Source organism: Miscanthus floridulus, chromosome 13 (genome assembly GCF_019320115.1).
Source record: "Miscanthus floridulus cultivar M001 chromosome 13, ASM1932011v1, whole genome shotgun sequence".
NCBI lineage: Eukaryota > Viridiplantae > Streptophyta > Magnoliopsida > Poales > Poaceae > Miscanthus > Miscanthus floridulus.
Genome location: NC_089592.1, coordinates 39496835 through 39512157, shown reverse-complemented (window position 1 = coordinate 39512157; position 15323 = coordinate 39496835). Strand labels below are relative to the sequence as shown.

The 15323-nt window shown below is 47.7% G+C and overlaps 1 protein-coding gene across 1 annotated transcript; it reads left to right on the top strand.

The window, feature by feature from the left end:
• Nucleotides 1-10357: 10357 nt before the first annotated feature.
• On the top strand, nt 10358-14105 carry LOC136500869 (transmembrane 9 superfamily member 9-like). Its single transcript, XM_066496333.1, has 7 exons — nt 10358-10633; nt 11508-11672; nt 11760-11869; nt 11954-12062; nt 12144-12256; nt 12348-12501; nt 12630-14105. The coding sequence occupies exons 1-7, from the start codon at nt 10523-10525 to the stop codon at nt 13785-13787; spliced, it is 1920 nt and encodes a 639-aa protein (XP_066352430.1). The 5' UTR covers nt 10358-10522; the 3' UTR covers nt 13788-14105.
• Nucleotides 14106-15323: the final 1218 nt, after the last annotated feature.

Sequence of the window (15323 nt, the reverse complement as noted above, 5' to 3'; positions counted from 1 at the left end):
AACTCTGATAATATGATTTCATTCCACTGTTATATTAATAGATATTACACTCTGACGTTGTATTAAAAGTGATGTAAGAAATGGTTACGAATGATGTGAGCTTTATTCTCTCATTTGTGATCCTGATGGCAAAAATGTGGATTTTCGGGTTCTCCCCTGGGGTGTGTCCGACGGAACCGAGTAATTTAGTGTTCTCCCTCGAGTGCTTAGTGTCTAATGGAAGACAAGCACTCCTGTGAGACATTAAATTAGGCGGTTCTGCCACAGGTGGTATCAGAGCATAAATGAGGAAATAAAGCTTCGAAAACCTTTTCTAAACTAAAATTTGACAACCCATTGTTGCAAAAAGTTAGGGCGTTTGTATGCGAAGTTATATAAGTAGCCCTATTACTATGGTTATGTATCCAGGATAGATGGCACTCTACTGACTTAGGTAGACTTAATCAAGTTTCTGCAGGTACACTGACTCAAGCATAGTTCAATAGTATCGACTAGTTACAGGGAGAGAACGATGTGCCAAAATTCTAAGAACGGTTGCCCTATATGTGGCAACAGTGAAAGGACGTATAGGACGTGCATTCATGCATATCTTGCTTGTGCATTGTAGTACTCGTATTACTTATAGATACGCCATCCATAGGTGTCACGCATGTCGGATGGTGCACGACTGACTCATTCCTGTTTTAGAGTTAGGTCTGCACTGTGGCTTCATGTTTCACGTTCACCGTGGTTCACGCCGGTCGTGACCCACGTCTCCCCATACCCCTTTTCTGTGCTCTTGTCGGACATTTGCCCTGCAGTCGTACTAGTCAGTGATGGCATCGCACGTCGCTCGCCTCGAACGCGCAGAATTTGGTCGATTCATTCGTAGTGATCCCGCGTGGGAACCCTGGTGGACCACGCCAGGACCACTGAACGCTCCGCCTTTATAAGTAGAGCCTGGCTTAGCCATTGGTACCACCACTCAGCGCACTTTAGCTCGCTTAGCTTCTCCTTTGATCCAACTTTTCACTCAGCCTTCCTTGCAACCACCGCCAGAGATGGTAGGAGCCTGGGTTAGCACCTACTGCCTGAATGTTGAGGGGTTTCCCAAAATCCTGCATGCCACCCTGCAAAAGCTCGGAGTCAATGATCGCCCCGAGTATGAGGGCCGTGAGTATGAGGAGCATGGCACCGAGCGGTGTGAGGTTACAGTCTACATCGGGAAGAGTGTAGAGTTCCCTAACCTCACCGAAGCCTGGAGTGTGACCGCAACCGGGTTTAGCTTCATCGACACCTACCAGGTTGTGGCCCGCAAAGCCTTACGGTACCTCTGCCAGATCTATGAGGAGCCCATTGCCCGTACCCCCATGCGGTTCTTTCCACCTTTGGATAGGAACCGGCGGGCATGGAGGGCTCGCATGGAGGCTTTTGCAAGGGCGAGATGTGCATGAGGACAGTCCCACCGTGGTGCACTTGACCACGTACCTGCTCGCTCTGGATGAGCAGTATGACCGGCAAGCCTTGGAGCTGAGGGCGTGCCTTCGGCGCGCCGAGGAAGCCGAGGTCTTCAACCGGATGCTCCAGGTGCAGCTCGCCGAAGCGCATGCCAGCGCTGCAGCTGCTGAGAGCCGAGAGGCTACCATGGAGGAATCTCTGAAGGAGGCTGAAGATCGGCATGTCCATCAGCTGGGTGAGGCCTATCTGTTCACTAGGGCCAGGCGGAGGTCGCTGGTTGATGGAAGGCAGGATGCCCCGATCTTGGAAGGGATCCCTCTCCACCAGCCAGAGAGAAGAAGAACCGGTGATGCAGAACCGCCAGCACCTCCACCGTCGGAAGTGTTAGAAGCAGAGCCCTTGATTCCTCTCACTCAGCCATTGCCACAAGAAGATGTAGAGTAGTTGCCTTGGGATGCTATATCCGTAGTAGTAGTGCAGTTCGTCGCTGTCCCTCGGTATTGTACTCTTGCCGTTGTTGTCGTCCGTAGTTGTTGAGATCGTCCGACCATAGGTGAATGCTATGCCGTGAATGTGAGCCTGAATGCCTGTACGTTGTACCCAGATAAGACCGTTGGAACATGAATTTTATTTATTCGTTGTGTTTATTACGTTCATCTACCTTAAGTTTGTTAGGTGTGCTTAAGAGTTTCATGGGTGATATTAAGCGGGTTACAAGAGAAGTTGCCATTCAGATGCCAAGCAGATCAGCCGTGATTGGATGTTATTGGACACTGTATCGACTAACTTTGGATGTCCCAACAGAACACTTGAATCTTTTTAAAACAAATCCGTTGTTGGATTTGAATTCCTTGTCCCTGGTTGTGAAGGGAACTTTTGTTGTTTGAATTTTTTCCCTTGCGATACCCCCTTACTCTATGGTCTATGACCCCACTGCCTTCATGGCATGTAAGTTGGTGATAGTTGCCTGGTTAAAAGCTTATGGTGCCACGACGAAACCGAGGGCTCCGTGTGGAACAGCTGCCACATGTGACGCTGCTCGGCACGCGCTGGTATCGAGGTTGTTAACCAAGTACCTTTACCAAGTTACACCGCCGTACTATTTTGTTTTAAAGTTTTCTCCTTGAAAATGTTCGAGTGTTCAAACGGGAAATCCATAATGGGGATGCAAAAGTGTCTTTCAAGGTAAAAAGGAGATGGTTTGGAGAAAGGAAGTATGACATGATCTGGGTTTACAGAAAAGACGGATGTGGTCGAGGAAGGTCAACAGTGGATAGTCGGGAGTAGTTGCAAAAGTCAGAATGGACGTTTTGTCCCAAGCCCTGTGCTTAGTTGACCGTGCTACGCATGCCGGGTTATTTCGCTGCGTGCCCTGCGAATGCCATCGATGTCGGGTCCATTATCGTCCCGTTTTCGCGTGACCGCGACATCGTGCAGTGCTCGTCGTCCTTGTGCACTGTGCACTTTTCCTTTCCTGGCGTCCGGTCGGCTCTCTGCCCCGCACCGTCGTTCCCCATACCGGACCCCTCCCCTTCCCCTCCCTCTTTTCTTCTTTTGTGAACATGGTCGCCCGCACGCCTGTCTCGTCGAGCGGACCCCCTCTACTCTCCTTTATTTCCCCCTCCGCCGCTCGCACAGGAAGCGCATCATGTTTTTGATCTTATCTCCGCAGCATGCACCGTCTGTGTATCCTATCCCCGCCGCATCCGCCTCCGGTGTGTTGTTTTCCCCTCTCCGTTTGCCTATATAAGACCCCTTGGTTTTCGCTCATCTTCTTCATCCACCTTCCTCTCACATTCACAGCAGAGCTACGAAATTCATTTGACGTTGTAATGCTAGATTCATCAGTTTGAGGTCTGAGAAGAAGAAAGGATCCGGTTCGTCGAAGAAGTTCAAGTTCCCTTTGGTAGTCAATCTTAGGGTTCACGATGTTTTACTTCTCAGTCGACTGTTTCTGGATTTGTTGGTGCTACGCCATGTTTTGGATAATCATTATCTTGTTGTTTCTCCATTGTCCTCGTCTATCTCGACTTCTAGATTAAGTCTCGGTTGTACCAAGTTGCTCTTCACCATGCATCCCTAGATCTCCGTGTGGTTTAGTATTCGAAGCCGTGTAATCTTTCGTGTAATCCCTAATATACGAAATGTAATCGCGTTTTCCCCTTTTAGTTCTTGCTTCGAATCTCGGGACGAGATTCTTTTTAAGGGGGGTTGGTTGTAACACCCCTGGTGTTACGAGTTTATTTAGCACCGCGATTTAGGCCTCAGTAAAGTTTTTGAAACGAGTTTCTTGAATTTTTAATCTAAACGTACTTGAGGCGATAAGCGAATCCTGTGTGGTTTAGTTCTGTGGGGTAAATAAATGCTCAAGTTAATTTACGCAGTGCATATAAATGTTAGGAGTGTCCGATAACGATTCTAGCAAATAAATAGCGAACGACTTGTTTAATTGATTAAGCATGAAAAGTAACTTTTATAAATAAAATAAAATCCATTAATAGATGGAACGATATATATATATACTCAATTTAAAATGGGGGATCACATCATCTTCAGTGACTTCTGGCAGCGTCGCCAAGCTCATGACGAGGCTAAACTAAACACGTGTCAATCGAACTCCGTGGAAACCACACCAGTCATCATATTAAACACGTCGAATGCAGACCCACACAAGTCCATGCAGAACTCATATATATTTATACATACTTACGGGTTTATTTTGATAAGCACGAACGGATGAGAGAGAACACTGTAGCTTCGTTATTTTTCTGACGTACAACGTACTCGTTGATTGGCATTTATTACCGTCACCGTTCGACTGCCCGTTTCGTCGCATCATCGCTGCGGCACCATCAATGCGTTGCTCGTCTCCGTTTCTCTGATTGCCTATCTCTGCGGCCTCAGTCGTGTTCATGCCAAATCCTGCCGGACATGCTGGGTCACGTTAGGCCGAACCAGTCCTGCCTCCTTTGTCTCGTCCTCGCTGCTGCCATCATGAACGGCTTTGCTTGCTTTCTCTCACTGCTTGCCACGTCTTCTCCTTGCATTAATACGGCCTGGTTGCGCTGGCTGTTGTTTTGTGCCAAGGTCAAGTTCGCAGTGCCACGACGTGTACCACCATCGTGATGCTGTCCCCTCTTTTTTTGTATTTCTGCTGCTCGAGCGACTTGCAACTTCCCCAGCGCTGCTCTTCCACGCAGTCAGCCGCTCCTCCTTTTTCCCTCCGTGGCGCACGCCATGCGCATGCCGAGCGCTGCTCCTCCTCGCTCTCTCTCGCTTGCGTTGCCTCTTCCTTTCTTTTTTTTTCTTCGCTGCTGCCGAAGGAAGCCATCCCAAGGCCGCAGCGCGCCCGTCGGTGCCGCTCTTCCTTCCCCGCTCGTCACCTTGCTCAAGGCCGAAGCTCCGCCCCCTTCTCGCCGTCCGTGCCGCGGCACTCGGCCGTCACTGCAACGCCCTTCCCCTGCTCGCCCATCCGAGCAACCAGTCAGGGCCGTGCTGCCGTCGCCCTGTCTCCCCACGTGCGCGCCTGGGCTCGGGTTGCCGCGCATCGAGCCGCCTTGCCTGCTCCATGGCGCCGTCATTCTCAGCGTCTACTCTGGCTCCGGACTGCGCCTCGCTGTTGCCCGCGCCGTAACCGCAGCAGCCGCCGTGCCTCGCTGCCTTTTCCACGGTCGGCTGTGCGTGCTATCTTGATGACGTCACCCCCTGCATCACCTCTAATTTGTGGCCGTTTTCCTGTAGGAAATTAAACCCAGTAATACATTTGGAATACATGTGCGTCCTGTTGGGCTGCGGTCTTGCGCGCTGGGCCGCTCGCACCCCCGTCGTGGGCCGGCCTGGGGCTGTCTGCCGTTGGGCCGTCTGCGTCGCCAGCCTTGCTGGGCCGGCCTTTGCCCCGCTTGCGCCTGGGCCATTCGCCGCATTGTGCCACTATCCTGTGCCGTGTCCGTCTGGGCCACGCGCGCCTGGTGGGCCGCCGGCTCCGCTGGTCTGCTGGCTGGGCGCACCGCCTGGGCCGGTCTGCTGCCGCGCCACGCCGTGCTGGGCCGGCCGGTTGCCGCCTGGCTGGGCTGCCGCCTGCGCCTGGACCTCGCACCCGCTAGGCTGGCCAGTTGCCAACCGCGCTGGGCCGCTCGCGCCTGCCTTGGGCCGCTGGGCCGAGTAGGTGATCACTGGTCCCTTTATTTTTTGAAAGCAATTTCTAATTTCGCTTATAAGGCAAACTTGTACGATCAATATAAATTTGTATAGTTGTCCAAAAATTATGAAACCAGTTTTGTTGAGTTCCTAAAATCATGATCTACATGTTAGCATATTTTGTTCATATAGTGCGATAATATTCTTGGAATCTATATAATTAATTTAAGGTACTTAATATTGTAAAATATAAACTTGTAGGAATTTCCATGATAAATGGGTAATATTGTTGAATCTAAAATTTGTACAGTAGGCTCTTAGCAATATTAACTACTCACTGTAATTTTTGTAGCTCCAGAATAATTAGTTTGCTAAATAGATAATGATGTCTTATTTTGAATAATGATTAAATTGATAGAGTCAAATAAAGAAACACCTTGGTTTATATAACTAAAATTATTGTTGGGAAATGATGCCTTATTCTACAACGTGTATTTGTAGCCTAAGTACAGTCGTCGTTAGAACTAGCCCGTTAACTCGAGAGGCGTACGCCGTATTTTACGAGGCTACGATTGCAGTTGATTAATTACATCTTTGCATTGCATCGCATGGATATCATATAGGTACGATGATAGATCAACGGATTAATTGAAGGATGATTAGGAATCCGAAGATGGTGTCATGGTATTCTCTCCAGGAGATGATGCAATGGGCTTGTTATTCAGCTGATGGTGGATGATCTGAAGATACAGACACTAACTCTTTAATATATCTTACCCAGGACAAGCCCCGGTGCATAACCCCTACTTTCTGCAGTTTAAATTATATTTGTGCATTAAGTTTAAGGAGTTGAATGAAACCCACTTGCATATATATCTTTATCCTATGAGTCTTACTAGTATGACAGGATCGTGTAGATTGCTATGCTACAGGACTCCGGTAGAAGTCGAGTGATTGCCTGTCACTCGCGAGAGATAGGAAATATATTATTATTACTTGGAATATATAAAATGGTGGAAAGGAAAATGGTGACCGGGCAGGGATATGGTTTGGGTATTGGTGGGTGTAAGAGTTGTGTCGCCGCGGAGGCGGGTCATAGCTTGGTTACACCGTTTTTCCCTGTCTGGTCGATTAAGGACCGATCGTGCATATGACTCTAGGCAGGTCACAGACTTATTATCCCGAGCACATACTGGTGTATGGGCTGCTTGGAAGACTTGTTGCTCTCTTGTCACGGATCCGGCTCTTTCCGGACCGACTGTCAGGGTTTTATTTTGGTGGAGGAGGTCCTTGCACCGCACTGAGTCCGGGACTCAGGGGCGGGGGCTTGGAGTCCCAATTTGGACGGGGACCTGGACACCCGGGACAGGAGAGTGATGGGTCGGTCCTGCTTGTGCCTGGGGTACAAGCGGGGCGTGTGTTTTCGGGGTACCCAGCTGGGGGCATTGATTCGCTGAATCGCCGGGCTATCCGGTACGGCTTATCTACGGTTTAGCATCGTAGTAAGAACTGAAAGATGAAAGATGGAAGATGGACAAAGGAAATCTGATTGCTTACCACCTGCTTGAAAGTAGCACAGATGCTTACATAGAATGGTTAGTTAATGAACCAATGCGGCTATTATTAAAAATCAAAGATAAGGACGCACGCTTAGTAATGCTTTCTGCAAATGCAACCCACAAACCAGATAGCCTTGCATATCCTTGGAGTCTTTTCTTTTCTCCTGCCGGGTAAGTCTTGCTGAGTACAATTGAGTACTCAGGGTTTTATTTCCCCCTGTTGCAGGTGACAGGTGGATGCTAGAGCTGACCTTTGTGTGTGGATTCCTCCTGGTGGGCTCAGCGAGGATTTCCTTTACGCTGCGATCGTAGTTGTTATTTATAACTCTCACCAAATGCTTTTATAAATGAAAGTTTAATAATCTGTTGTCGTAGTTTATATATCAATACTTCATCATGTCATTAATAGAGGTTTATTTTCGCTGTAACTCTGATCACATGTTTATATTCCGCTGTTCAATTAAATTGTTTATAACTCTGATAATATGATTTCATTCCACTGTTATATTAATAGATATTACACTCTGACGTTGTATTAAAAGTGATGTAAGAAATGGTTACGAATGATGTGAGCTTTATTCTCTCATTTGTGATCCTGATGGCAAAAATGTGGATTTTTGGGTTCTCCCCTGGGGTGTGTCCGACGGAACCGAGTAATTTAGTGTTCTCCCTCGAGTGCTTAGTGTCTAATGGAAGACAAGCACTCCTGTGAGACATTAAATTAGGCGGTTCTGCCACACATATGGTTTTAAATCATTGTCATGACTATTTACATTTCTCTAATAATCCTATTTAAACAAACTACTCTTGCTTTGTATGTCTCTTAAAATTTATGCTTTTATTTTTGAAAATTACATAACTTTTTTGTTAGTGACTACTACAAGTCTACAACTCTAGCTCACACTCTGTCTATGTATATGTTGGAGTGCTTCCATCAGCGTTGGCGTGGGAAAGATACTTCCACAACGACTCATAACTTGTAAGACCTAAGCTACTGCTTAACATCCTAGTGCACTCATTTGAGCTGACTGATTTGAGTCCTCTAAATCAATGAATAAATATATTGTATAGTTGCCTATTAGATGTACAATATTCTCAACTCTCAACACCAACACACATCGTTTTTTTAGGACTACAAACACGCATCATCGACTAATATGAATAATTTGTCTATTTTCATGTGCTTCCTGATTTCTTTGTACAATCTATGATTATTAATCATATGAACGAGAGAGAACAAAAGAACGATATGCCACCCATATTTGAAACTTGATTGCCCCTTTTGTTCTCTAAGATGTCCTAAAAGGTAATGCAATGCTGAGGAAGTGAGAAGTGAAGACAACTTTTTTTTTTGAAGTTATAAGCTGGCTCTAGGGCCTTGGTATTGAACTCGGTCTCAACAACATAGCGAGACACCAAACATTTTATAAACTCTGGAGGGGGTTTGTCTAAACACATGACTCACCCGGATCCCATCTCATCTCCAATCTAGCTAGATCATGCGCAGCGTATGGAGTAAGGACAACTGATGACCTAGACTCAGAGTCTTCTTTAAAAAACAACTTTCTAATTTAGGCCTTGTTTAGTTCCAAAAAGTTTTCCCAAAAAATGCTACAGTACCCATCCCATCGAATCTTGTGATACGCGCATGGAGCATTAAATGTAGACGAAAAAAACTAATTGCACAGTTTGATTGGAAATCGCAAGACGAACGTTTTGAGCCCAATTAGTCCATGATTGAATACTAATTGCCAAATAAAAACGAAAGTGCTACAGTAGCCAAATTCCCAAATTTCACCCAACTAAACACAGCCTTAGGGGGTATTTGGTTCTTTAGTCGCTCATAAAATTTATGTCATATCAAATATTTAGATACTAATAAGGAGCATTAAATATAGATTAATTACAAAACCAATTACATAGACGGTGGCTAATTTGCGAGATGATTTTTAAGCTTAATTAATCTGTCATTAGCACATGTTTACTGTAGCACCATGTTGTCAAATCATGGACTAATTAGGCTTAAAAGATTCGTCTCGCAAATTAGTCGCAAGTTGTGCATTTAGTTTCATAATTAGTCTATATTTAATACTCCATGCATGTGTCTAAACATTCTATGTGACATAAATTTTAGAAGGCACTGCAGGAACTGAACAGGGCCTTAATTGAAAAAAAGAAAAACAAAGCAACAACTTGAGTCTTGAGTTGGAGTAACTAGATGTGCAGCCAGAGTCATTTCCACTATCGAAGTCAATGCATCGCGAAATGGTTGGATTCGATCTGCAGCATTTGGGTCTTTTGGGAAGCCGGCTCTGACCTCTCGGATACAGGCTTGCACTTACCTGCAGGGAAGACGCTGGTCCTACCTGTCATGGGGCGCGTAGCCAGTCTCAATTCTCAAAGGTCGATCGGAGTGGCCGAGTGGGTCGTCACCAATGGCCACCGACAGAGTCCGTCCCCATATTCAACGTGCACTAAAAAGGACACTTTGTACGGTGTAGCCGACAGGTGGGCTCCTGGTGCCGGGCCCGTGCGTCAGTTGCCGATGCTGGGTGATTGTAGGGGCACCAGCAGTGGTTCACGTCGGCCGGCTGCTGTGCTCTTCTTCCAGTCGTGCCCGTGCGTGCTCCCCCCACCACCCCAACAAACACACATACTACACAACCAAACTCACTTTTCTTTCCGTGGCGCGCACCTAACATACCCGCTGACGCGTGGGCCCTCCCTTGACCTCTTTTCGTGCGCGGGCCCCACCTGACCGAATCGTTTGGCACGAACGCAAGCAAAGCTCGAGTTGTCACGTAGGTGAGACGTTCCAGTCCCACGACACTGCTTGCTACACCAACCAACTCCTGTACAGCGCTCCACTGAAAATAGGGGACCAGGACCGTCGGGCCCTGGTGTCAGTGTAAGGTTCTCCGTTAAGATCATGTGGGCACTAAAATGTGTACTTTACTGACAGGTAGGACCACCTGAAGTGCACCTGGAGGTAAGTCGTGGAACCAAGTTTATCCGTTATCGAAATTCACCGAGCCGGTAAAAAAGGGCAACGTGGAACTAGGCGCACGGGCTGTCTCGCCACAAAACTTTTCTACTCTCACTGAATGATGGGACCACGCGACCAGATTGCAGGTAACGGGTCCACCTGGCGGCGACAGTACAAATAGTCTGGGTTGGCCGCGCAACGCTCGTGCGGCTGCGGCTCGACGCCCGTGTATGCCCCTGCGCCCACCTCCATTAAACCACCATCACCTCTTCGCGCAACGCAGCGGAAAAGCGCCATCTCATTCTTCTTCCTCCGTCTCGTCTCTACTCTGCGCCCGCGCCGCGCCCGGGGGAGCCGCGAGCGTCGTGCCACTCCCCTCGCCCCGCCTGCCCACAACGCCGACATGGCGCCGTCGGCGTGGGCCGTCGCCCTCGCCGCACTCTGCATCGTCGCGCTCGCGCCGCCGGCCACAGGGTTCTACCTCCCCGGCGTCGCGCCCAATGACTTCGAGAAGGTACGCGTAAGACAGCCAACCCCTTTGCCTCACCTCGCCTCCGCTTCTCCCTCATGGCTCGAGATCTCCTTCCCTACCGCTTTGTGTGTTTGGGGATCGCGTGCGGTTAGGATCTGCTGTCGGCCGCCCCAGATCTGCGAACGCGAGGGCCGGCCGCATCGAGACTGGGTGCGCGTGTTCGCGACGATTCTCGCTCTCCGCGCAATGCGTGGCCCTGGGAATGTTTCGGTCCTATATGAGCCGTGCAAAAAGCTGCGTATGTGTTTCTCCCTTCACGTTCTCCGCGTGAGATTCTCATCGCGGGTGGATGTGTGATGGAGACTAAAACTACGGAGATGTGCTTTCACCGGGAAAGGCCCAGAGTGTGCACCTAGGAGACTGCAAAATTTTACATTAGCGAGTGTCTGAGTCCTTCGGCGACAACATCCAGAGAAGGATCATGTTAGGTTGTTACTACATTTTTAATATTAGTCGTTGTTGATTACGATATACTAGTTATGGCAACTGTTCTGTTCTGGAATCTAGTTTTCATTGATTTTGTAGCATTAAACCCATGTACCTGTGAAGAACCTAGTTTTCACACTGCGATCGTGACAGTAGTTGCATTTTCTTTTACCCTTTATCTGTAAGATTTTTTGAACATATTTTATGTTTCGTTGTATGTTTTATTTGTCTGTTTGTCAGTATCTGACCTATTGTCTTCCTACTTGTTATCAGCATTTGTCTTTAGTTGATAGATTCATGTTAGTGTTGTTTGAAGTATTCAATAGCATGCGAGGCCTCATGCTGTCTTATTCCTTAAAATGTTGGAGACATGTTTCTACTACATTAATCGATGTTTATAAGAATTATTGCATATTATATATCATTACAGAAAGATCCACTTCCTGTGAAAGTCAACAAGCTGACCTCAATCAAGACACAACTTCCCTACTCCTACTATTCTCTCCCATTCTGCAAGCCGGATACCATAGTTGACAGTGCGGAAAATCTCGGTGAAGTTCTTCGTGGAGATCGCATTGAAAACTCTCCCTATACGGTTTGTTCTTTCACTGTGCATTGGTTTATCTGATCAGTGTTTGACACCTTAGGCACTAGTTTGACTGTTGAGCATATTTTTGTTCAGTTTGAAATGAGGGAGCCTCAGATGTGTCAAATAGTCTGCAAGATATCTGTTGGGGAGAAAGAAGCAAAGCTTCTCAAGGAGAAGATTGAAGATGAGTACCGTGTTAACATGTACGTCAATACTTTTTCTGCTTGATTCATGACCAGTTATTCATGTCTATCAATTGTTGAAACATAATTTCTCTAAATTGACAGGATTCTTGACAACCTACCTTTAGTTGTTCCTATTCAAAGAGTGGATCAAGAAGGTGCTTATTTCTATCAACATGGATTCCATGTTGGGGCCAAAGGAAAATATTCAGGGGTAAGTGGCTATGACACATTGTTGCCCAAATGTTGTATTAATGCATAATCTCATGTGATGCACTTCTCATGTATTTGGCAGAGCAAGGATGAAAAATACTTCATCCACAACCATCTATCTTTTACGGTGAAATATCACAGGGATGAGCAAAGAGATGTTTCCAGGATTGTGGCCTTTGAAGTGAAACCATACAGGTACATTGTTTGGAATGAAATAGCTGTAGTTCAATGTAGACATTATCCTCCTTGTTAATATCTAATCATAGAACTATGACGCATGCTGCAGCGTTAAGCATGAATATGAAGGGCAATGGAATGATAAGAAGACCCGCCTGACAACGTGTGATCCGCATGCTCAACATATAATTACCTCATCTGAGTCTCCTCAGGAGGTTGAAGTTGGCAAGGATATCATATTTACTTGTGATGTGGATTTCAAGGTCAGAACTGTGCTTGATTCTTTTTGTATTCCAAAAGTGATTGTAGTAGCTGTAGTACTAAGTGTCCTCTAAGTGGAGCATGAATATTGTGTGTTTGCTCATTTCTGAGAGCTACTGTGAATTTGTAGGAGAGTGACATCAAGTGGGCATCTCGGTGGGACAGCTATCTATTGATGACAGATGATCAGATCCACTGGTTCTCAATTGTGAATTCTCTCATGATTGTTCTCTTCCTCTCTGGAATGGTTGCAATGATCATGCTCCGTACCCTTTACCGGGATATCTCCAAGTATAACCAACTTGAGACTCAGGAAGAGGCCCAGGAGGAGACTGGATGGAAGCTTGTTCACGGTGATGTTTTCAGGCCTCCATCAAACTCAGACTGGCTCTGTGTTTATGTCGGCACCGGTGTCCAATTCTTTGGCATGCTGCTTGTCACTATGGTATTTGCGGTTCTTGGCTTCCTTTCTCCATCGAACAGGGGTGGACTGATGACAGCCATGCTCCTGCTCTGGGTGTTCATGGGGTTGCTTACTGGCTACTCTTCTTCACGTCTTTACAAGTTGTTCAAGGGCTCAGAATGGAAGAACATTGCCTTGAGGACAGCCTTCACTTTCCCTGGCAGTGTGTTTGCTATTTTCTTCTTCTTGAATGCTCTTATCTGGGGGCAAAAGTCCTCAGGTGCTGTTCCATTCACCACCATGTTTGCCCTTGTCCTCCTTTGGTTCGGTATCTCAGTACCGTTGGTTTTCGTTGGAAGCTTCCTTGGCTTCAAGAAACCTACCATTGAAGATCCAGTGAAGACAAACAAGATACCAAGGCAGATCCCTGAGCAGGCCTGGTACATGAACCCAATCTTCTCGATTCTAATCGGAGGGATCCTTCCATTTGGTGCTGTGTTCATCGAACTCTTCTTTATCCTTACCTCCATCTGGCTGCACCAGTTCTACTACATCTTTGGGTTCCTCTTTCTTGTGTTCCTGATTCTCATCGTAACATGTGCTGAGATCTCGATTGTGCTATGTTACTTCCAGCTCTGCAGCGAGGATTACTTGTGGTGGTGGAGGTCGTACTTGACATCTGGTTCCTCTGCACTCTACCTCTTCTTGTATGCAACCTTCTACTTCTTCACAAAGCTTGAGATCACCAAGTTTGTCTCAGCTGTTCTGTACTTTGGTTACATGCTCATTGCCTCGTATGCCTTCTTCACCTTGACCGGCACAATCGGATTCTACGCGTGCTTCCTGTTCATAAGGCTGATTTACTCATCGGTCAAGATCGAGTAAGGTGAAGTGCACTCGTGCCTAATTCTTTGTTGCCACGAAGAAAGAAGTGTTCTGTGGATAATGAATTCTACAGGACCACTGAGTTTAGCTGCAAGTGGCCTCGTTGAGTTTCAAAGCTGGTAGTTATGATGAAGTTGCGATTCATTACCGTATGATTCAGGTATTATAGCTAGCTCAGTAATTTTCTTTTTGTTTTCTCTTTTGTTTTATGTTTTTGGGCTGTGCCTTTGGACCGTGAGGATATATGCTTATCAAGCGCTCGACGCTGAGCGAATTGTATACGGATGCTGAGTAATCTATCTCTTATTCCTGTCAGAATTTATGTACTTGTTGATGTGCACTGTGACTTACATGATATACGATTGTAGCTACAAAGTCCGGCTCCTGTTTCTTTTGTATCGGAGTCCAGACAAATGGATTCTTAGATATGTTTTTCAAACTTTCTGACCTTGGGGAGCTTTGGCATTTGTCATGTGTTCGTGGAGATAGCGCCTATTCAACACGTCGACCGCGAGTCGCGTACGTGACGGCTAGCAGCGCTTGGCTCCATTTTTCCCGGTCGCACATCATTTTTCCCGTGCGCGACGGTCTTCCTTAGGATGCGGTATAGTAGATGTGCCCGCTGTCGGACTCGGACAAGAGAAGGAAACTCTTCAGCGTGGCAGATGCAGATCCCTGATGGACGGGGGGGGGGGGGGGGGGGGGGGGGGGGGGGGGGGGGGGTGGGTGCTGCACAAAATTCGACGGCGCCCCGTATCAGCGACCGGACCCGGACGGAGGCCGAGTCCGAGCAAACTTTGGAGTTAGAGAGGACGAGTCCGACTCGACCACGACGAACGTGTACGATTCTCGATTCCACTATCGTCGTCACCACATCATCTCGCATATAAATATACGATGCGAAGGAGGTCCTCCATTGCATTGGTCCTGTACTGTATCATCCAAAAGCAGTTTCCTTCTCCATCCCCACTCAGCGTCGCCGGCTCATCAAGCCTCTTGTCTGCCTGCCCCGCAGTTCATCACCGAATTCGGCCCATCCGGAACCGTAAACCCCGCCGCGGCGCCCGCTCCCCAACTTCCACCTGTTTCGTCGCGAACCCTGCGATGGACCGTCACGTAAGCCTGCGATCATCAAGGAAGAAGGTATCGTCTTCACCAGGGAGGCCGACGACAACCCTCGCTCCTCCAGCCACGCCGCCTACGGCCTCAACCTGCCAAGCGCCACCGCCGCCGCCACAGACAAAAAGGAATCCGACAAGGCACCGCCTCATCATCAGGTCACCGTCACCAGCAGCGAGCTCTTGCGGCGGCGGTTCAAGCAGGACATTGCCGCCCTTTCCGACCACCGTGAGACGGAGGAGTACCCCAAGTTTTCTGCAAAGGCGTTTGCTGCTGCGGTCCTCCGTCCGGGTGAGCAAACTTTGGAGTTGAGAGGGAGTTTTGTGTGTGTGTGCGCGCGCGCGGGGGGGGGGGGGGGGGGGGGGGGCGCGCGGAAGGAAGGTCAATATGGTGCTAATGTGCATCCCATTAGTCGCT